At 36.0% G+C, this 24,945-nt stretch overlaps 2 protein-coding genes across 2 annotated transcripts in view; one reads left to right on the plus strand and one right to left on the minus strand.

The window, feature by feature from the left end:
* LOC127881886 (39S ribosomal protein L42, mitochondrial-like) lies at positions 1-10,804 on the minus strand. Its single transcript, XM_052430087.1, has 5 exons — positions 10,658-10,804; positions 6,227-6,323; positions 5,749-5,833; positions 1,866-2,020; positions 1-283 (listed from the first exon to the last, which is right to left on the minus strand). The coding sequence occupies exons 1-5, from the start codon at positions 10,701-10,703 to the stop codon at positions 229-231; spliced, it is 438 nt and encodes a 145-aa protein (XP_052286047.1). The 5' UTR covers positions 10,704-10,804; the 3' UTR covers positions 1-228.
* LOC127831619 (uncharacterized) overlaps positions 10,753-24,945 on the plus strand; it is a 22,057-nt gene continuing 7,864 nt past the window's right edge. The window contains exon 1 of the mRNA XM_052356598.1: positions 10,753-10,898. Coding sequence (XP_052212558.1) covers positions 10,845-10,898 — 54 coding nt within the window. The 5' untranslated portion in view covers positions 10,753-10,844. The remainder of the gene's footprint in view (positions 10,899-24,945) is intronic.

Here is a 24,945-nt window from a genome sequence, read left to right on the forward strand (position 1 = left end):
TTATAGAACAATAACCTTTAATACAATAGATAGTTAAAATGTCTTGCTGAACCGTAGAATAAAAATGTGCCAGAGTGACATAATTCTTTGTTCAATCCATGTTAAAAATTACAAATGCGCTTGAAACATCATTGTTAAGGCTGGAGCCTTGTTCTTTGTCAGTATGATGTCAAATTTTGGTATGACGTAGTCCGTGGATATAGATATGATGAAGTCACAGGCAAATCCTCACAGGGAATCTCTGTCCTTAGGGGGGTTCAGCTTTCTGAATTTCTTTGCTGGCCTAAAAATACAAAACCAAAAGATTATTAACTATCATCGCTAGGTTTTGTTATTTACAAACTGAAAAAAATATTTAGAATTTTATCTCTGTGATCGGTTACTTACAATTAACCCATTTATGCCGAGTGGACTCTTCCATCTTTCTAAATTGGATCAATTTATTCCCACAATTAGGGATGTCTAGTATATTTATTACTATATTTAGAATATTTCTTACAGAAATTCCTTTAAGCAAACAGCGCAGACCCAGATGAGACACCGCATCATTTCTTTTTTCTAGACGGTAGGCATAATGGGTTAAAATTCAATGAGTATGTGTGTTTGTGTTTTGGGAAGTCATGCATGAAAGACAGATAATCTACATACTTATCTTGTCTAGCTATAGAAACAACACAAAATTATATTTTCTGTTTTGCTTCATTAAAAACAATACATTAAAAGGCTAAGGCCACCAAATATTATTCAATTTATTTTTAACAGGACATCAGTTCCAGTTATAGTTAATGATATTTACTTCAATGACAACTATTTGATATGCAAGAAATGCATTTAGTAATGTTCTGTGTATGAACTAAATTAAAGTTCTAATTAACAATTTTTGAATTACATGACTATTTTGCAAACTAACTCTTTGCGAGAAAAATATGAATATAATATAACACATACTGGTATGTATTGTAATATTAGTATTTTATTAACGAATTCCAAAAATTTAAGGACTGCACAATTTTAAGATAAAGCAAATTGTTGTTTTTTTTCAAATGGTCATAAAAAGCCTCTAAAAGTGAAATAGAGGTGAAGCACAAACTTATCTTCACAAAATTCAGGACAAATTTGTATAATACACAGTTGTATTGACTAGCACTGAATTCAATGGACATTTAATACCTACCATTTATTTCTTTTGCAGTTTTTGTAAATGTATTTAATATACATTAAAAGCACACTTTTTCTGCAATAAGTGTAATTTTTCTGTTTTTCCATGAATATTTAAGCCACACAACTTATTTGACATAGTAAATATAAATATAAATAAGAAACATATTTTATCCATGCCAATTAGAATATATCTGGTGGTTACAAGGTAGAAACCAGTCATTTTTGCACTTTAAAACTTAAAAATAATCGCGTTTGTCGAAATGGACGTATACGTCTAGAAATCCTACTTTCGGTTTTAAAAGCGGTACTGTTTGAAAAATAATAAATTACTTGCTAACTAGGCTATAGATTTAATTATATCTATGCCAATTAGAATATATCTGGTAGTTACAAGATAGAAATCCATCTTTTTTGCACTTTAAAACTTAAAAATAATCGCGTTTGTCGAAATGGACGTATCCATATAGAAATCCTACTTTTGGTTTTAAAAGCGGTACTGTTTGAAAAAAATTTAATAAGTTGCTAACTAGGCTATAGGTTTAATGACAATTTTCCACACTTTCAAATTGCATCTATATGTATTGATTAACATGTATTTCATTTCAAGGTCAGAGGTTTTAAATGTTCATTTAATCACAGAAACACCAGTGCCAATTATGCCGAGTTTTGTGAACACTAAAACCACTTTTTGAGAAGATAATTACCTTGGGAACCATTGATGCTTGGTGGTGTAGGTGATGTTGCTGAGCTCCTGAATGTTGGGACCCTTGGGCTTGTAGCGGGTCTCAAACCTGCGAATGACTTCGTCCTTCAAGATTGATGTGCCCTCCTCCAGCTCGTGTACAGCGTACTCCATCCCCTGAAATATATGTATAATACAAAGGCATAAAGTGTTGTCCAAGATTAGCCTGTGCAGTCAGCACAGACTATTGTATTCAGGGATAACACTTTCTGCTTTTATTATAGTGTTTGTTTAAAAAAAGTCTTTTCTTACCAGAAATCCAGTTACGGCGGAAAGTGTGATCCCTAATGAGGGAACTGCACAATATAATCTGGTTAGCCACTTTACGCATATGCAATGAAATGTCTTCACAGAGGAGCTCATGTACTTTATTTCACCAGGGTTAATACTAACCGTTAACGAGGGTATACCAGGGTTAATACTAACCGTAAACGAGGGTATACCAGGGTTAATACTAACCATAAACAAGGGTATACCAGGGTTAATACTAACCCTTAACGAGGGTATACCAGGGTGAATACTAACCGTTAACGAGGGTATACCAGGGTTAATACTAACCGTTAACAGGGGTATACCAGGGTGAATACTAACCGTTAACAAGGGTAAACCAGGGTTAATACTAACCGTTAACGAGGGTATACCAGGGTTAATACTAACCTTTAACAGGGGTATATAACATTTTTATATAAAGTCTCAAAAGGATGAGGGTTTAAAACAAGAGAACCGCATAACAGGTGCCACGCTCAGCTGCGAAAGCTTGTCATTTTTTTTTTAGAGGTCACAGTGACCTTGACATTTGACCTAGTGACCCGGAAATGGGTGTGGCGTGAAAAAGTCATCACGGTGCATGTACATATGAAGTTTCAAAGTTGTAGGTGGAAGCACTATGATGTTAGAGGCAAAGTTAAAGTTTTATATTAGAGGTCACAGTGACCTTGACATTTGACATAGTGACCCAAAAATGGGTGTGGCTTGTAGAAGTCATCATGGTGCATGTACATATGAAGTATCAAAGTTGTAGGTGGAAGCACTATGATGTAAGAGGCAAAGTTAAAGTTTTATATTAGAGGTCACAGTGACCTTGACATTTGACCTAGTGACCCGGAAATGGGTGTGGCGTGAAAAAGTCATCACGGTGCATGTACATATGAAGTTTCAAAGTTGTAGGTGGAAGCACTATGATGTTAGAGGCAAAGTTAAAGTTTTATATTAGAGGTCACAGTGACCTTGACATTTGACATAGTGACCCAAAAATGGGTGTGGCATGTAGAACTCATCAAGGTGCATGTACATATGAAGTTTCAAATTTGTAGGTGGAAGCACTTTTATTTTAGAGCCAATGTAAAGGTTTAAGCACGACGCCCGGACGGCGGACGACAAGGAGGCTATGACTATACCTCGGGTTTTCTCCGAAAACCGACGAGCTAAAAATAGGAATTATGAGGGTTCATATGATTTTACGGTCAGTTTTAATTAATTTTGCTCCAACTGTCAGCAGAACAAATGAGAACAGGAACAGGAGAGAACTTTAAAAAAATAAAGAATAGCTATATGTAGCAAAATAGCTTAAGTGTTTAGTGAACTTGTTTTTTTGAAGTCATTTTTCTCAAAAACTCATTCCCATTTTGGTAAAGTTTGGTAAATACTCGATGAAAACAAGAGAGTGTACCAACAGACAGACATACCTGGGACAAGAAAATGCCACAAATTTTTATTTTATTTCAAAATCCAGTCTGAAAATTCCTTTATGATGCTTGAAATCAATGTACGTATAAAGTTCCATGATCCTAGTCATAAGCGTTCTTGAGTTATCATCCGGAAACCATTTTACTATTTCGGGTCACCGTGACCTTGACCTTTGACCTAGTGACCTGAAAATTAATAGGGGTCATCTGCGAGTCATTATCAATCTACCTATCAAGTTTCATGATCCTAGGAATGAGCGTTCTTTAGTTATAATCCGGAAACCATTTTACTATTACAGGTCACCGTGAACTTAACCTTTGACCTAGTGACCTCAAAATCGATAGGGGTCATCTGCGAGTCATGATCAATGTACCTATGAAGTTTCATGATCCTAGGCATAAGCGTTCTTGAGTAATCATCCGGAAACCATTTTACTATTTTGGGTCACCATGACCTTGACCTTTGACCTAATGACCTCAAAATCAATAGGTGTCATCTGCGAGTCATGATCAATGTACCTATGAAGTTTCATGATCGTAGCCATAAGCGTTCTTGAGTTATCATCCGGAAACCATTTTACTATTTCAGGTCACCGTGACCTTGACCTTTGACATAGTGACCTGAAAATCAATAGAGGTCAACTGCGAGTCATGATCAATCTACCTATCAAGTTTCATGATCCTAGGCATAAGCGTTCTTGAGTTATCATCAGGAAACCATTTTACTATTTCGGGTCACCGTGACCTTGACCTTTGACCTAGTGACCTGACAATTAATAGGGGTCATCTGCCAGCCATTATCAATCTACCTACGAAGTTTCATGATCCTAGGCATAAGCGTTCTTGAGTTATTGTCCGGAAACCATTTTACTATTTCGGGTCACTGTGACCTTGACCTTTGACCTAGTGACCTGAAAATCAATAGGGGTCATCTGCGAGTCATGATCAATCTACCTATCAAGTTTCATGATCCTAACCCTAAGCGTTCTTGAGTTATCATCCGGAAACCATTTTACTATTTTGGGTCACTGTGACCTTGACCTTTGACCTAGTGACCTGAAAATCAATAGGGGTCATCTGCGAGTCATGATCAATCAACTTATCAAGTTTCATGATCCTAGGCCTAAGCGTTCTTGAGTTATCATCCGGAATCCATTTAACTATTTCGGGTCACCGTGACCTTGACCTTTGACCTAGTGACCTCAAAATCAATAGGGGTCATCTGCGAGTCATGATCAATGTACATGTACCTATGAAGTTTCATGATCTTAGGCCCAAGAGTTCTTGAGTTATCATCCGGAAACCACCTGGTGGAAGGACCGACCGACATGTGCAAAGCAATATACCACCTCTTCTTCGAAGGGGGGCATAAAAATGGTGTAGAAAATCCCTGTGATATCACCCGATCTTTAATTACAGAAGTAGAGCCTAAAGGCTTACCTGTGTGTGATGGTATGGGTGTTCAGGCTTACCTATGTGGTATGGATGTTCAGGCTTACCTATGTGGTATGGGTGTTCAGGCTTACCTATGTGGTATGGATGTTCAGGCTTGCCCGTGTGTGCTGGTATGGGTGTTCAGGCTTACCTATGTGGTATGGGTGTTCAGGCTTACCTATGTGGTATGGGTGTTCAGGCTTACCTATGTGGTATGGGTGTTCAGGCTTACCTATGTGGTATGGGTGTTCAGGCTTACCTATGTGGTATGGGTGTTCAGGCTTACCTATGTGGTATGGGTGTTCAGGCTTACCTATGTGGTATGGGTGTTCAGGCTTACCCGTGTGTGCTGGTATGGGTGTTCAGGCTTACCTATGTGGTATGGGTGTTCAGGCTTACCCGTGTGTGCTGGTATGGGTGTTCAGGCTTACCTATGTGGTATGGGTGTTCAGGCTTACCCGTGTGTGCTGGTATGGGTGTTCAGGCTTACCTATGTGGTATGGGTGTTCAGGCTTACCCGTGTGTGCTGGTATGGGTGTTCAGGCTTACCCGTGTGTGCTGGTATGGGTGTTCAGGCTTACCCGTGTGTGCTGGTATGGGTCTTCAGGCTTACCTATGTGGTATGGGTGTTCAGGCTTACCTATGTGGTATGGGTCTTCAGGCTTACCTATGTGGTATGGGTGTTCAGGCTTACCCGTGTGTGCTGGTATGGGTGTTCAGGCTTACCCGTGTGTGATCATATGGGTGTTCAGGCTCTGGGTGCCAGCAGACCAGTGTTTGTCCATCAGCGCTCATACCCACCAGTGGGTTCCTGGAGCAAAACCCAGGAAAAAAATTGTTTATGCAAAGTCAGCATTTTTCCATGTGTGAGATAGGCAAAGAGATTTTGAAATTAACTGTTCTTATGTACTCTGTCATTTACCATTAGTCAAAACATTCTAATACAAAGCACAACAATCAACATCCTTTTTTCAGAGCATTCATTTCCTACACTTAACATTGAAATCAATTCCCTGAGGGCTTAAATTGGTTAAAGAATTATGATTATATTCATTTGCATCCGTGTAGGCATTAGGCATATGAAGCTGAAATTTGGCAAATTTTCATAAAAAGAAAGTACTTTGTGACAGTGCTGTATTTTTTTAGAATTGCATGTCATAAATTTTATTGGTGATGTAACATTAACATTTCTTTGTGCCAAAACCTTTCGTGGTGTTGCTCAGGGTCCTTTCCAGATGATGTTTCTTCTGTTTTCTTCTTTATGGAGATTAACCTGGACTGACAGTATCTTGAATAGGAACCTGAAAACATGTAGTAAAATGAGTCGCGTTCTGAGAAAACTGGGCATAATGCATGTTCGTAAAGTGTCATGCCAGATAAGCCAGTGCTAATCAGGGACGACACTTTCGGCTTTTTTGACATTTTTTGTTTTCTTAGCAAAAATCCATTTTGAGGCGAAAAGTGTTGTCCCTGATTAGCCTGTGTGGACTGCATAGGCTAATCTGGGACGACACTTTACGCACTAGCATTAAGCCCAGTTTTCTCAGAACGCAACTCAAATGATCAAATGTGATCGTAAATGCTTCAAAATCTTTAAGATGTGAAACCTTTAAAGACATGATAATAAGAACAATTATGTTACCCCCTTGTTACATGTACATTGTATATTGTGTTTCAACTGTATATCAATTTCTTGAATGCACAGGACTTATATAATGCAAAGCTGTTCACATTTACAGGACTTATATAATGCAAAGCTGTTCACATTTACAGGACTTATATAACACAAAGCTGTTCACATTTACAGGACTTATATAATGCAAAGCTGTTCACATTTACAGGACTTATATAACGCAAAGCTGTTCATATTTACAGGACTTATATAATGCAAAGCTGTTCACATTTACAGGACTTATATAATACAAAGCTGTTCACATTTACAGGACTTATATAATGCAAAGCTGTTCACATTTACACATTGTATCTGCTTAACCTCTGGGGCCCTGAGAAAAAAAGTTATCATGCAATAATTTTTCATGATACTTTTACAACATACTTGTATACAGTAAGGTTTCATCTGAATTTGCATTTTGAGTAGGGATGGCATCGAATACCAATATCGGTATTCAAATGTTCGCAAATTCATTCAATCGAATATTCGAATATTCGCATAAAACTGCTGGATTGATTTTACCTTGTTATGTGTTAATTTCCATTGGTTTGTAAGTTATATGCGTTTGCTAAATACGAGGCTGTTTAGTAACGTTGCTATCGAATAATTGTATCGCTGTCGATTAATACTATGACCGATACTGTGAACGGGCACAAATAGAATGAAATTTATTTTTTAATGATTCCACAGATTTGTAGCAGACCGCGCATATGTAAAACTAAGTTTACACACATTACACGTTCCTGTCTTCTTATCCACAGAACGTGTAAAGTATTCCATACTGCAGAAGGGGCTGGTGGCATTTTCAGAATTGAATTATGATTCCTTGATGATTGTTTAATTTATATCATCTGTTACTTTTGAGTAATTCACATGTTTAAATGTCTGTTCAAACTGTGATCACAAAAACTAAATTATTATTCACAAGTAAATTGAAGCCCTTAATTGGTTCCTAATTGACAAACAACAGTTCAGGCCCTTTTTTATAGTAAGTATATTGCATTGCGCGATTTGAGTATTTCACACATTTTAATGGCTGTACATACTGTGATCACAAAACTTAATTATTATTCGCCAGTCAATTGAAACCGTTAATTGGCACCCCATTGGCAAACAACAGTCAGGGCCTTTCTTAGAGCGTGTATATTGCATTGCGCAATCAACACTGATACAGGCCGCGTTATCAGTTTAACACGAAAAACGTCACCTCAAACATGTTACTCCCAGGTGATTTCGGTTGCTATTTAGTAAGCGGTTCGCAGGTCATTAAATATTGGTGTCATAACGTTTGGAAAAAAATGCGAATATGCGAATATCATTTTTATTATTTGAATGCTGACCATTCAATCGAATATTCGAATAATTTTTCCATTCAAATTAATTTAGCATGACAAGAAGTATCCCCTTATCACGGTGCCTATACCACGTGACTTTTTAAGATCTGTGTTGGAAGAATAAAGCGCGACCCAGTTAACATTTTTAATGGTGTCTTTTTAAATATTTCACCTTTTTTAATGGGATCAAGTGGAGAGCCTGCTCAATCCTGAGAGTTTTCTATAGGGCTCATTCGTGAGAGTTTTCTATAGGTATTATGATCTTTTTAAACAAATAAGTATTTTGTCAGTGAAGTGCAACCGCACGTTTGTACTATGAAGTCCCCACACTGATCCAACATTTTTCTAACCGTTCAAACGTGCGGTTGCACTTCCCTACAAAAATACCAATATGTTTAAAAAGATCATGATACCTACAGGAAACTCTTACGAATGAGCGGGCCCTCCACTTTATCCGATTAAAAATGGTGAAATATTTGAAAAGAGATCCTTAAAAATGTTAACTTTGTCGCGCTTTATTCTCCCAACACAGATATAAAAAAAATCACTTGGTATAAGCACCGTGCTTATGCTGACCTATCTTAATCCTTTTTTTAATCTTTCAAGATAAGCAGATGAACAGGCTTGGTGGAAGAATATCACAATTTAGAGGCCAGACTGTCCTTTCAGTAAGAAAACATTTACAGGCCATTGGAGGCCTGGCTCAATTTACTCAGGAGGACATAGGGGCATCTCAAAATGAATTCAAGAAGGGCATTGTAACGCAAGGTTGATTAAAAAATAAGTAAAATACAGATTTGGAGAAATAAATATGTGTGTCAATTAAGTTTGGGGAAAATATTGACAGCTATAAACATAATGATACATACTTGAGTGCTATTGATGTATTGAACTAAGATTAATTAATGTATTTTATATGTTTTCCTTTCAATATCTTTCATTTCACATTCATGCCAATACAGAAGTTACAACGCAAGTAGACTAAACTCCAACTTACAAACACTTGTTCTGTGATATACATTTAATGTGCAAATTTCTAATAAAAAAATGTTACTTGTATCTAAAACTCATTCTTCAACGTTGTATGGCACGCACTTTTGAATAATTTATCTAATTATATGATGTCCTTTGTTAATTGAGTGTTATTTGTCATATTTGACGAGCAACACATTTGAGACATGTGTGTAAAGCAACGTAAAATCATATATGTCCGTCTGCTTTCACAAACAACAACTCCAGACCCTCTGTTAATGTTTGGAAGTCTTTCACAAAAAACAACTCCAGACCCTCTGTTAATGTTTGGAAGTTTTTCACAAACAACAACTCCAGACCCTCTGTTAATGTTTGGAAGTCTTTCACAAACAACAACTCCAGACCCTCTGTTAATGTTTGGAAGTCTTTCACAAACAACAACTCCAGACCATCTGTTAATGTGCGTCTGCTTTCACAAACAACAACTCCAGACCCTCTGTTAATGTCCGTCTGCTTTCACAAACAACAACTCCAGACCCTCTGTTAATGTTTGGAAGTATCCCCAGAATTTATCTATGCTGCAGTGTACTACCAACACTTTTTATGTACGGAAATATCATGAGCCAGTAACCATGAAAAAATGCTGTGAAAACTGCAAGGTTTACTGTCTTTGGAAGCAACAATTACCAGACAGCTAGTCCCACAATATCGCATTTTGCCCTGTCTGGATGATGAGAACACTCAATTTACTCTATTACAGCTCATAATAATTTTACAATAGCTATAGGAGCAATATTAGTTCAACAACCATTTATTGTTCAAACTTATTCATCTTTAAACACAAAACAGACAAGAAAGAGGTTAAATGGCTTAAATGAATATTTAAAAAAAAACTTACTTAAGTTTACTGCATGATTGACTTTGTGAAATAACATAATTATACGAGAAATAATTGCACCAGTGTTGTGATCGACACCACACTCTTTATTTCCCATATAAACAATATGGTATAGTACAGTGTGTAAATATATATATATATATATATGTATTATATACAGTGCTCCAGCTAGGCCTAAATGGAAGGGCACCGCGCCCTGCCCTCCGGAAGCCCTAACCTGCCCTTCTGATGCCCCGTCCTGCCCTATAATTATTTTTAGAAAAACATTTTTTTTTTGGACATGTTATAAGTTATAAATCTCTTATTACATTGTAATTAATTTATTCCTCATTTTGGGGGTTTTGCGAGGGGGATAGCAGCTGTGGGAGGGGTAGCAGTGGGTGAGGGTGCTACAACTAATGTGGAGTGCCTGTGGCTAAAAATTTGTCATATATCCCCAAAATGTTCACAAAAGGTCCCGATGTAGGCCATAAAACTCTTGTGTATATGTGAATTACTGTTTAAAAATGTATGACAAATTAAAGAAAAAAAAGACAAGATATTCAACTGTTTGGAATCCTAACAAATCAACTTAAAGTTTAACTCAATTATCTATTATCTTGTTCAAGTTGTGAACCTACAGTGTAAATAGTACAAATGTTTGAGAGACGAAAGGCAAGTCGCATCTGCAAAAAAAGCCTCCGATTTGTTCGAACAATCAAATATCTTCAAAATGTGTAGCAACGTGTTCGCAAAAAATCACTGGATTGGTAAACTTACACAACAAAAGGCATTTTTTCCAAGCGACATTCATGGGCGCTGCCATTTTGATTTACTACATGGCCCAATTGTTTAGTCTAATGTAACCTCGATGTCAAACGAGTTTTGTCCCTTTATGACAATCGGCGCCGGATTTGTAAATTTAATTCAACAGTGATAGACTCTATATAAAGGCTTGAATGTTAAAATGTTAAAAGCAATTGAGAACCAGAACACCACCCTTATAAAGGATGTAGATATGGTAATAATGTGTAATAATGTTTCTCTTTAAACTACTTATTACACAACATTCGGATTGCAGGGATGGCGAGTATTTTCCGGACAGTCTAATTTTTCGGACCTTTCTAAATATTTGTTATTTGTTCATACATCATTAAATGAATTGGTAAAGAAAGTAGATTACTGAAATTTTTCACTATATTGTTTTGGATTTGCAATAATCTAATTGGGAGCTATTGACACTTCCGGTTGTTGGGTTGCAATTCCTGAAGCGAAGGCTTTTGAATTTTGATGTTTTGTATGTACAGGGTTGTCATTATTAACCAATTGCCGATCGAATTCATCGGTTAAAATAGCCAGAAAATCGGTTGTTTTTCCCGAATTGCGATCGGAAGTTTTGATCACACAAACCGACAATAATTGACAAGGAATAACCGTAGTATAGTAGAGCGACGCCCGGTCATTCAGTCAGTCCATTAACTCCGCCTAAGAGCTACTGTTTTCAATGAATTTCTCAGCGAGTGGCCAATATTGATTTTTCCAGCTGTCAATCAAATTCTTCTTGGTAAGCACGTCAACCAATCAGCGCTCAGGCAGCCGAATACACGCCCGAATACACGCTGACCCCACATGAAACTGTATCAAATAGCTGTACATTTCACAGACTATTACTGACCGTTGCTAAACGAATGTAGCGCTGTAGAGCGTTATTAACTAGTTTTTTTAGTGAGAGAAAAGGTTTCAACATATTAAAAAATGCTCTTCGATTTTCTACCAAAATAAAAGATATTAGCGACCTCTGCCATACGAAGTTGTTATTCAGCTTCTAAATATTAAAGTCCACGCTTTCCTAGAGGAAGAATGACGTGACGTTATACATGAAGTCTAATTTTGGCATGATTTTCATCTGTACATGAAAAACACGAGAAATGTGTCTCTGTTGCTAGAATTTTCTAAATTTTCCGTGAATAATGAAATCTGAAAATGATTTCGGATAACACATTTAAGTATACGCATTTGAAAATACTTCAATTAAATAATGCATTTTGATATACAAATGGTCATAATGCATAATGTAATTAGTAGGTAAATAACGTGTTTTGAGATTGCCAAACTATGCATACATATAGATCTACATGCATGAATAACCTGACAAGTTATATCACGATCCGGAATGAAAAGTACTCGGTAAAATTTAAAGAAATAAGCATTTTTATTCTCAGAAATTCACTTTCACTTTCTCAAACTTTTCTGAAAGGAGTTACATGTAACAGTTTAGATTGAGTTGTTGATTTGTCGTAATTACTAAATATAAACGGTTCTCAATGCTCTCAAATCGCGTCACGTGATTCACGCATGTTCAATGGGAATTCCCCAATCCCACAATTCAATTTATATATGCACTTGCGTTGAATGGCGGACGACATTCATCGTCAATATTGGCCATAGTTTGGTTTTGAAAAAAAGAAATCGTAATAATACTGGATTATCAGGTAATGGATAGAATTGGAACATGTAATGATCTATCAATATAACATGTTTTTACATTGTACACTTTACTAAAAATGTGAAAATCTTAAAATTGTCTATTCTTTCTAGACCTCATTTTAACTTTTTATGCTCTGAGAATAGCAGTATTTTGTCCCTAAAATGTCTAGAATTTGTTTGCGGTCGGGGGCTTTGCCCCCTGACCCCCCTACCAGGGCCTTGCCCTGGACCTTGACCCCCGGCTGAATCGGTTACTATTCCAAAATAATCCTTTGTTTACAATCATAATGACAACCCTGATGTAAACTCGCTGCGTTGAATTTAGGCAGCACATTAATCTGTGATGAAAGCCACATACGTTATTTTCAGGCTTAGATAAACATATCACGCAACAACTTAACTTGTAATGGTCTATTTGCTCAGGGCTCGACACTAACGGTGGTCTGTTGACCCTGGGTCAGTAAAAAATAGGGAGGACCAGTGAAACTAGAAATTTGGTTGATCCATTGTACCAGTGATATATCCTGGCCAGCTTATTGTGAAATACTGGTGGAAATCTGTTTTCATCAATAAAACAACTTTTTATGTTCATAATAAACAGATAATTTCATCATTATTTTATGGGCCGACTGGAGAACGGTTTAAAAATAGCAAAATATTGGAAATTCCAATTTTTCCAGATGCCCGGATGATACAAATATGTTTTTGGATCAAAATATGTTGTCGGATCAACAAAAAAGGTTTACGATCCGCAAATGTCCCGGAATAAAATTCGAAGCGTTAGGATCGAGAAATGAACAAAATGGTATTTATTATTTTGAAAAAACAGCAGCAGTCAGCATTTTTTCAAACTTAGTAGTTGTACCATCAGAATATACTTTGTTTACCTACCATGTAAATTTACACTGGAGGGCACCAAAAAATGTTTTGACATTGCTGGAGAGTAAACCTGCGTCAGGGCCCTCAATCTATCAAATCTGCCACCGAATTTTGGTGGCAGTCCCCCACCTGAAAAGTATATTTTTTTCCCCCTAAAACTAATTTTTCCCCCTCAGAAAAAAAAATTGCTGATTTATATTTGAAAATTGACTGTTTTTTGCGCACTGAACTATCTATGCCTATTTCGTTCTAATGGAATTGGTGGTATGTAACCTTAATCGATTAGACGCTCACAAAACATCGGGAAAAAACACCCAGACGATCAAGAACGGCTGGAAGGTAAAGGTCAAAACAATATCATGACTCATAACAGCAAGTCTTATGGTAAAAAAATCAAAAGTAAAACATTTGCCAAATGTAAAAAAAATGATCTTCTGTTCAAGCAGCAGTTCCTTGCCCAGTCAGATGCAGATGCATTTTGTTCGGTACAGTACAGGCAACGTGTACTTTGACAAAAACGCGTGTCCGCGGTGTTCAATTTTCCCGATGGGTGATATTTCGCGGGGGGCGGACACGCTACTGACCGCGGTGTTCGGTGAACACCCGAAATCGCCGCGATTGCACGTCATCATTAACTGGAACACCCGTGATCACCGCAATGCCGCGCGGCCATTGATACATGTAATACCTGTCTGCGATGGTCATTCAAGAGTTTTAAATTTACATGTACATGTACAATGTACAAATGAACATAATAAACTACATGTATGTGCAAATGTATGCGTACTTAAAGTGATATTATGGGCAACTAACAGTATTTACAATATACAATGTAGGTGTGTATCGTAACCGTTGTTTATTTTTTGTGTTTTCGCTCGATATACACTTGCATTTGTTAATGCAGCATCAACATAATTAAACAATATCCCGAAAAGAAAAATAATCCATTTGAATATCAACGTACTTTCGTTTTGACAACTTACGACAGAAATGAATCGATGTACGATGCGAGTTTAAATGTAGTTTTCATGCAGATTCTTTCATACGACACAATGACACAATTTGGTTTTACGGATCATTTCAGCTTAGAGGGATGGGTGAGTCATGTAACATATCGAAAATAATATATATTTTTTATAAACAACCGGTAACAAGATGAGTTGTAGATAATTTCAGATACCACATTCATTATAACTTATTGTTTTCACCCGTTTCTTTTCAGCTCAATTCAACAGTAACAAAATGCCCATCACTTTAAATTCGGACAGCACGTAAAGTCGGAAACGTAATTAAAGCGCTTAGATCATCAAGTCTATTAACTGGTATGGTGTTAAGCAATTCAATCGCCGTTTTTTAACAACACATATAGAGTTATAAAGAAAGTGAGTATTAAATAATTTATTTGCGTCCGCCTGTACTGTCTGAAATAACGTACTGCATCAGTATGCTACGAAATTTAGAAATTGTCAACTGTCGATTGCAACGACTGCAATCGTAAACTGTTGGGTTTTTCTATTCATATTCATGTATTTTAACAGATTATATTTTGTGTCTTTCAGGTTTCTTCCATTTCAGCACTGGACTCGTTTGTTGAAATAAAGTTCTTTAAGATCTTTGAAAGAAGTTCAAAATTAGTAAATATAGCATGTATATAGAGAATGATATTCCGGATCATTCTCTTTCATGCGGTATTTTCGTTAGAGTTGTTTTGTTCGTTTGTAACTTTTTGTGCTTCTTCCCGACTTTTTCTGCTGACATTTCCGCTTGTTCTCAATGCTTTGCATGGCGAGTTGTGAACAATATCTGATGTAAGATATTTTATATTGATCTAATCAATATTTACTTTCTAACGTAGCCCATGTCATCCTTCGTTTTCAAGTTAGTTATTATTTATAAAGATTTGTTACCGGTTATAAATTTACATATCAGGTTATGAATATTTGATAACAACTCGTGATATTCGTTCATGTTGAATTAATTGTTTGTTTTTGTTTTTCCTGCGTCTTCCCCTTAGCATATAACATTGCATTATTTAATAGATAGAATCCTGTATATACATGTATGTACGTAATAACAACAACATTATAAAGTCGGTATTTATTCGAAATGCACAGTGAATATCAAATATATACAGTATTTACATAATTTACATTCACTAGAAGTATTCACATGTTGTTGTTCAGAAGCGACAGAAAAATATATACAGTATTTACATAATTTACATTCAGTAGAAGTATTCACATGCTGTTGTTCAGAAGCGACAGAAGCGAAGTGTCGCATGAGGTGTTTATCTCGGGAAGCATGCCGTGCAGGTCCTCCATGTACCCGTTGATGTCGGCAGATGTGCCCGCATCTCTCCTCATTCGTCTCTCCTCTCTACCCTCTACGGCGAAGAAGTTCATTAACCTTAGGCACAACACTGTCACGCCATACATTTTCCGCCAGGGCTTCTGGATAGAACACACCGCATTTTGTTGTCGCCAATATGTTTTAGATTGATATTATGCGCATTTTCGACTGTTGAATTGAGCTGAAAAAGGGAAACTGGTCAAAATATTTAGTTAAAATATGGTAACTGACCAATTATCTACAACTCGTCTTGCTTCCAGTGGTTAATAAAAAAATATAATATTCAATATTTTTCATGACAGTTCAGTCCTCTAAGCCGAAATGATCCGTAAAACAAATTTGTGTCTTTGTGACGTATGAATGAATCTGCACTAAAATGAAATTTAGGTTCACATCGTACCCCGAATCATAACGAAAGTACAATTGATATTCAAATGATTTTTTGATTTTTCCGGGATATCGTTTTAGAATGTTGATGCTGCATTCATAGATAAAAGTTTATGTAAAGTGACAACACCAAAAAATAACCGACGGTTGCGATAGACACCTATACACATTGCATATATTGTTAGATGCGCATAATATTACGTTAAATACTTAAAATATCCTTCGACCATCATGTACATAAAAATAGACTATATTTACTTGTATTCATTATCGCTTTAAAGCGGGTATATACGATTTTTATATGTGTTTAATTGTAATTGTAATACATTGATAAAATATGTTACAATAACACAAAATAGGCAAGAAAAATTACACATTAAAGCCGAATTTCATAAAATGCAGCAAAGAAAATTAGCGCCCCGAGTCGATTGTGACGTACATATTTTCCTACAATAACCGAAGCATTCGTCTTTGCATTAGGATCGGAGTTAGTGTTCGTGTGTCGTATGAATAGATATCGTTGCAGGAATTCAAATAAACCGTTAAACTAAGTTTAGATTCACATCGTACATGTTTGGTTTACATGCTAGCGAATTCGGCTGTACAGCCGTTTTAAATTTCAGAATTAAATATCTGGCTTATTTCGCATTTTTCGACACGTTCTTCTTTACTTTTATTTTAATTTATATTTAAATATATATATATAATAAGTTTATTACACATTTTATATAAATTCATAAATATTTGACAACAACGTATATACCCGCTCAAAATGAAAGGGATCAATAATTTACGTTTATATTTAATTATTTTATTTTTAGCGAACACGATGAACACCGCGGTAGATATAATGGGTCCGCGGTGATTCGCGGTGTCCACCTTATTGAAAACGGCCCCCGCGAATATTTGATCTGAACACCCATCGCGGGGGTCGTTTGGTAAGCGAACACCGTAAAATGAACACCGCGACGAGTGGCGTTTGTCAAAGTACACGTTGCCTGTACTGTATGATAGCTATCAGACAATTTTAAATAGGAGCATGGATCTTTTATTTTAAATTATTTCAAGAAGCGATGTTTAGAATAGTAAACTGCTTTGATAGAGTTCCTGTTCTTGCATTTTTTTGCTGTAAAGAAAGTTCATGTATGAAAGGGACCACTACTATTGAATATAGTAGGCTTATATATTATTATACAGGAAGATGAATCCAGTTATTGAAAATTCCCCCTACTAAGGGCTGCGGACCCCTTCCCCCATAGTAGTGTGAGGGCGCTGTGCGTTTTTTCAAGATTACAAGTTTTCGCAATGTGAAATTTTATTCCAGGAGTGGTTGAACCTCCGCCTGAAAAACCTAAAACTAATGAAGAGAAGCTTGAAGTACAGTGAAAATATGAAAAAGATAAGAAATAGTTTAGTAGATTGTATAGTTTTCTTTTTATAAATGCACAATACATTGTGGATAGTCCGGAAAGTAAGTTGAAATTTAGGTAAAATAACATAGATTTCGTCGGACCACTTGAAATCTTGGAGGACCAGTAATTTCTGAAAGCTGGTGGTCCTTTGGTAGTTAAAAAAAGTTAGTGTCAAGCCCTGTTGATAGTGTGATAAACATTAAGATTTCTATAGTGTTGTTTTTTTCACCATTTTGGAATTGGTGCTGGGTCCCTTTATTGGGAAATTTGCAGTGTTTTGAATATAAGTGAGAATTAGTGTTGTTGTTTTGCTTTAAAAAATGCTTCAAAATTGAGAATAAAGGTGTTTTCAGTATGATATACTACTAAAAATTTGCTAAGGATCACTTTTTATAGTATGTGTAATTTGAAGTTCACCCCTAGCTAGATTCAGCCAGCGTCACGCATCAATGATAAATCAATACATAAAAATCAAATCAAAACACACATTCTAATATAAAAGCCTGCAAAATAACAATTTAAATTAAATTAAATTGAACATAATTTGAAAATAAAAAGTGATCCATAGCAAATTTTGAGCAGTTAATTAAAGCTGGATTGGAGATAACCAAAATGTTGAGATATAAAAAAAATACATATTTTTAGCTCAGCTGCTTTCAGAGGAAACCCGAGGTATTGTCATAGCCAGCTTGCAGTCTGCCGTCTCGCTAAAACCTTGACATTGGCTCTAAAATCAAAGTGCTTCCACCTACAACTTTGAAACTTCATACATGTATGTAGATTCACCTTGATGAGTTCTACACCTCACACCCATTTTTGGGTCACTAGGTCAAAGGTCAAGGTCACTTTGACCTCTAATAATAACCTTAACATTCGCTCTAAAATCAAAGTGCTTCCACCTACAACTTTAAAACTTCATATGTATTGCACCTTGATGAGTTCTACACGGCACACCCATTTTTGGGTCACTAGGTCAAAGGTCAAGGTCACTGTGACCTCTAAAAAAAAAAAATGACAAGCTTTCGCAGCCCAGTGTGGCACCCCTTATGCGGTGCTCTTGTTTGGTCACTAGGTCAAAGGTCAAGGTCACTGTGACTGCACCCGCAGCCGAGCTTTTGCAACTGAAATGCAGTGCTTTTGTTTTAATAAACCTTCAATTGTGAACTTCAAGGTCCCGTGTGGGAAAAATATAAACTTTCTTCATTGGGAATGGGGCCGAAAATTTTAAGAAAAAAAACACTGGTCTAGTTATTGCTGCCATAACTTACTGGTCTAGTTATTGCTGCCATAACTTACTGGTCTAGTTATTGCTGCCATAACTTACTGGTCTAGTTATTGCTGCCATAACTTACTGGTCTTGTTATTGCTGCTATAACTTACTGGTCTAGTTATTGCTGCCATAACTTACTGGTCTAGTTATTGCTGCCATAACTTACTGGTCTAGTTATTGCTGCCATAACTTACTGGTCTAGTTATTGCTGCCATAACTTACTGGTCTAGTTATTGCTGCCATAACTTACTGGTCTAGTTATTGCTGCCATAACTTACTGGTCTAGTTATTGCTGCCATAACTTACTGGTCTAGTTATTGCTGCCATAACTTACTGGTCTAGTTATTGCTGCCATAACTTAAAAATTTGCTCTTGATATTTCCTGACTTTGCATGACATAAAGTTAAGGGAAAACCCATAACAGCCTATTAGGATTTAACAGTTGATTGACAGTCGTAAATACTCCTCAATAGTCAGCGTTTTTTTATGGCAATTTCGGGGCCGATATCGGCCCCATTCTACTCAAAAAAGAGTATATATTTCCCCCCATTTTGTAAAAAAAATCCCCTCCAGAAGTAGTTAAAAAATAAAAATTATTTTTTTTATTATTTTTTATTTTTAGAAAGAACTGTTTCATAATCATGACAAATATATCTCAAATTTATTTCATAAATAACTAACAAAGTATTTAACTATAATTTATATGATTTTTAATTATTATAAAGTGTTATATTAAATTAGATTAGTTTTTTCCAAATCAGTGGACTTTTCACATGAATTGCATTTTTCTCCCAAAATGGCCAGGAAAAGGCCTGATGTATCTTATTCTATATTGTGTCAATATTTGTTGATAAAAACATTCCAATTTGGTCCATTTTATTGATAAAAAATGCTCAAATTTGCCATTTAATCGATTTAAAAAAAGTCAATTCGACTCAAAATGGCTAAGAAAACTGAGACTGTGCATGAAGGCTGAACTGTCTAAAACTAATGTTGAAAAAATCATTGATATATATTTCAGAAAAAGGACAGAGACATTCTGCTGTGAATAATATATTTATACAAACATGTGTATTCATATAATAAATATCATTACATATAAAAGAGTGAATTTTTAATTTTCCCCTTTTCCTAAAAAACGACGCATTTTTCCCCTTTGGACGGGCCCCGCCGCCATTCCCCTATAAGTGATAAAAACACTGATAGTGCTTTTTTTTGCAAAATAGACTAAAATAGGCAGCATAATTGGATGGATGGATAATTTTTACACCAATAGCATTCTTTTTCACAAAAAACTTTCTGAACAAGCCTTAGTATCTGTTACCTACAAAATATACAACATGTAAAGGTTATCGCTGTGTTTTTCCTTTATATAAAGTTGGTACCATACAAAGTTGTGCGGTAGTCGAGTGGTAACACTCTGGTCTATCATTCCAGAGGTCCCCGGTTCAACTCCTGGCCGGGGCACCGGAAATTTCAGGAATGCTTCAAGTCTTTCCCACCCACCTAGAGATGTACTGGTATGAAACCCAGGTACTTCTCGCGTGTATTCAGAGAACAAAAATTCCACTAGTCCACTCGTATTGACGATTGAAGTCTTGAAAGGAGGAGTGAATTTCCCTAAAGCAGTTAAAATATGTATTTTCTGACCAGTAAGACTCTTTTTCATTAAATAAAATCATTTTCTTAAATCATATCTATTCTGAAAGTAGAATGCGAATGAAACGGAAATTGTAATTGAACATTTCATACAGCAGGTGCGCGTTGTTATGTGAGACTGTGGTCAGAGTAAATATTGGCTTTTGGTGTAAACTTTGCGCGTCCATGTTGACCGGGAACCATCTGACTGCATTCACTGTAAGTATTTAATTTTTTTTATTATTTAACTGCGAAGTACGGTTTTAATCCATTCTGAATTTCATCTTCAAAACTTCTGACATACAAGCGTTCTTTAAAGGGAGCGGGGGTGATGTTCAAACGTCCGAAACAGAAAGAACTCGAGCATTAGAAAAAAGGAAAACACAGCAGTTGGTGTACGATTAGACCAAATGTTCATGAACTGTCCAAAATATAAATAGTTTAAATAATTAAGGCTTATTTATCAAGTAAAGTTTAATTTTTGATTATTTCAGTCCTGTTCCTCTTACATGTTAAAGAGTTTTGAAAATTATACAACATGAAGTTAGCAAAATATTTGTCTTCATTTATTTATTTTGTATTCCTCATAAATAAAGTAACTTATTTCACTGCTTAACATTTCTTTTGTGATCAGCTGGCATGAATAACTGAGTAAGCAGCATTTTAGCAGTGATATAGGAAACTTTATTAGTCATATCAGCCCTTTGAAATCTTTTTTTCACACATATTTGAAGGACGAGTGCATTTATTTGCAGGATGAGTGAACATTTTAATGCACTAGTTCTGCAGGACGAGTGCAGTTTATAAATATTTTTGTCCCCTGGTATCGGTGCTATGCACTGAGCACGTGAAAGATCCAAGGGATCTATTTGCAAAGAGCTAGGGTATCGCGCCCCGGATTCCTTGTATCTCAATACTGTCTCTTCTGCATGTTGTCTGTTCAGCAAAAAACAAAAGACATAAGTCAAAGCTTGCACATTCATGGGTTAATCATAACTGTCAGGTCATAATAATTTTTTTTTAAAGGCACCCATTTCCAATGAGAAATTTGCAAATTTTACATGGAAGTGTGTAACAAACTATATTACGAGTACTGTAGTATTAGAGTATGGCTCCACGGCACTGAAGATGCCAATTATTGTGAATCAGATATGCATGAATAGCCCAGTGTCACTATCAATGGATTCTTTCAGTGGTTTTGTGGCAGTTTGTTGGCGTTGCTTTACCTACCACATTACTCAGTGCTGGTGTAATCCTCTACCACACTACTCAGTGCTGGTGTAATCCTCAACCACATTAATCAGTGCTGGTGTAATCCTCGTGGACATTGTGCATTTCATGCTTTATATTGTCAAGAAAAGTATTTCAACATGTAAAGTGTTTTAACAAATTATTACACTACGCGACCCGTAATTTTTGCCTTATTCGCGAAGTCATTGTGGCCAGTTTGATTTTCGAGTGTAAAATCACCGAGATTTGATGTGATTCTTCACTCCGCCGTGGCGCGAGTGCAAGATAATCTTTGCTGTGATTCCCCGCAATTTTGTGGTGATTCGCCATGATCGCAGTGGTTGTCGGTTACATCCATGATTGCCAATTCATTCATATAAACCGAATCGTATCGATAAATGTATACATACCACTGTTCTAATGTTCACGTTTATCTGATAATCCAATATAATTACAACATCACTTACGAAAAAATAATCTTAAACATTTATGACGATAAATATGTTTAAGAATTTCATAAACACAACCATATGCCTACGCCATTTTTCAGAAGTTTAAAGAGTACAGTGCATTATGGGACACAGCTTTCATTTGACAAGCGAATTTAAATTATGAAGATTGAATGCAATACGATCATGTACAAAAAAATGTTTTATTGTGTCATACGCAGTCATGTAAAAAAAATTGCTTCCTGGGGACTTTCTGATAACGGGTAAAAATGAAAGTGAATATCTGTTAACAGTTACACTGCGTTAGCATGTAAATAAATCGTCTGGATTATTTCATTTATTTTTCTTTCACAGACTGCTCTGATAGGGAATACATGTAATAAACACTGACTCCGAGTTTTTCGCGAAAAAAAGGTGAATCACTGTGGTTCGGGGTAATTCCCACTGATTGCATTACAGTGAGTTACACTGCGCGACGGTCACCGTGGAATCGCAGAGACATCACCCAAATTTTCTTGTCGCTGGGAATCACTGCAATTTGTCACGTTGCATTGATTACGGTGATGCGAGATGTATGCAAAAATCACAGGTCGCGTAGTGTATTTAATAAATTTAATTCTCAAATGACCGCTATTAAATTTGTAATCCGAAACACACTTTGTAAGTTAAACACAACGTTATCAAACTCTAGCTTAAAAAAAAACGTGTACATGTACATGTATTTTTCAGGTTTGTTCTTTTTCCGCAGATTTTTGCGGACATGGGGTTTTCTGCTGAGTCAAAAAGGCCGCAAAACGGACACGATCCCAAAGCAAACGGACCCTATCCCAAACTGAAATTAAAAAAAAAATCCCAATTTTTTATAAATTTGTTTGGAAAGAAGTGTCTTTTGACTTATGATTACTAAACTCTGTATCTTAATTTTATTTTTTAATCAACCTACAACATATATAACCATATATATGGGGGGGGAGGGGCGGTCATTTCCGAGATTAGCGTAAATTTGTAAAAATATTGGTGTAAAGTGCCTTCGAGTCAACTATGATATATTTTAGAGAGTACAGCCCTTCATGCCACAAATATTTAGTATACTGTAACCTGATTCGTTTGCAAATTGCGACTTTTGGAAGCGCAATTATTGAATGAAAGAATCTCACAAAATTTCGAAGATTGAATTTTTTTAAACAAACAAGCGATACCACTTTCTGAATGAGTACGGAAGATCAACTTTCTTGGTAAGGCTTAAGTCATATTCCATGTGAAGAAATCTTGAACAACGGATCCCGTGGTAAATTGTTGTTAGTCATGTTAGTTGAACACTGTATTATTGTTTACCTTATTTCCAATTATAAACAAAAGATTGCTGCACTCATTCACAGGGATCAGAACACACATTGATTTTGATCACAAATAATACTGGTGACTTCGCATAATATGTTAAATGTGAATATAAAAAGGATTTTTATAAATAAATCTTGTTAATAAGTTTAAGATGGTGTTAAACTATTTATTTAAATGTCTGTTTTAAAGTTTTGCCCTTGCATTATGCACATGATTTGCATAGTCAAAATCAGTCGACAGATGTCCTCCCCTCAATCAGTCGACAGATGTCCTCCCCTCAATCAGTCTACAGATGTCCTCCCCTCAATCAGTCGACAGATGTCCTCCCCTCAATCAGTCGACAGATGTCCTCCCCCTTCATCTCAATCACACCCCTGATTTTAATTTCAGTTAAAAATGATTTTGAATAGACATTTCCTAAAACATAATTTCAAAACAATCATGCTGTATCTTTATTGTTACGGTCTTGAGAAAACAGAAAATCTGGACAAAACTGGATTAAGTGTTGGGGCGTTCTGGAAACACGCTTAGCAGATATACTGACCTATTGTGTAGACTGCGATGATTTGACAAAAGGTGATTAACATATACATTTGGAACTGTTTGCCAATTTTTTTCTGCAAATTTGGATTTTTTAGGGTAAATGGGAATTTTTTATTTTGAAATTGGGAATAATGGTGTCATTGGGAATGGTGCCGTTTTACTGTACCAACTTTATATAGAGGAAAAAACGCTGCTCCGGAACATTTGGCTCAGAGTCCTGAATCAGACAATTGATACTCTGTAGCACGGCTTCAGTAAAACAACTGTTAAGTTTAATAAACTCATTGTGTAGTGTTAATAGAAACAGGAAACAGGATTTTGCAAGAAATCACTCACAACTTTGATGTTAATATACAACTTATTATTTGTTCATGTTTTATAAAGATTTCAGCATAATGAAAACTGTGCTCCAGCAATACCTTCCTAAGCCCCGCCCTGCCCTTCCGAGGCCCCATCCTGCCCTTTTATTTATAAAAAAAAAAAAAACATAATTATTTATAAATCTCTTATATAATTTAATTGCAATTAATTTGTTCATTTGAGACAACTTATTTGCATGCAGTCTCAGCCAAACATGGCCGGACCGACAGTCATGTCCTGTAAAATTTTGTAAGGTCCGGCCTGTCGGTCAAATATACAGGACCGATTGTCCGGGTAAAAAAAGGGAAAAAATTCTTTGGTTTGTATAGGTTTGTTAACAGCTCTGAAAGTTTTCTGAGGTTAAAAAATAGCGATAGCATCTTTATACACGTGCTTTTCCGTACCAACGCTTTTTCTGCTGACAGAATTTTCCGAGGGCACCTGATTGGTCCATTTATATGCATGTTACGAATGTGGGTCAGGACGGTCCAAATTCATGACGGCCTAGTCGCTTAACAAGATAATCATAAACCTGATTATTAAAATTTAAATGATACAGATATCAATTTGTGTGGTTGTAATAGCAATAGTAATGTACATGTATAATAATGATCATTGTCATTCGAACCGTTATTATCTTGGCTGTCAATGTCCATGCGTGAAAAAGCTGGTTGTCATTTATTGAAGCCGTTGTTGGTTTAGGCCGTATTGACCAGAGTCATA

This window comes from Dreissena polymorpha, chromosome 5 (genome assembly GCF_020536995.1).
Source record: "Dreissena polymorpha isolate Duluth1 chromosome 5, UMN_Dpol_1.0, whole genome shotgun sequence".
NCBI lineage: Eukaryota > Metazoa > Mollusca > Bivalvia > Myida > Dreissenidae > Dreissena > Dreissena polymorpha.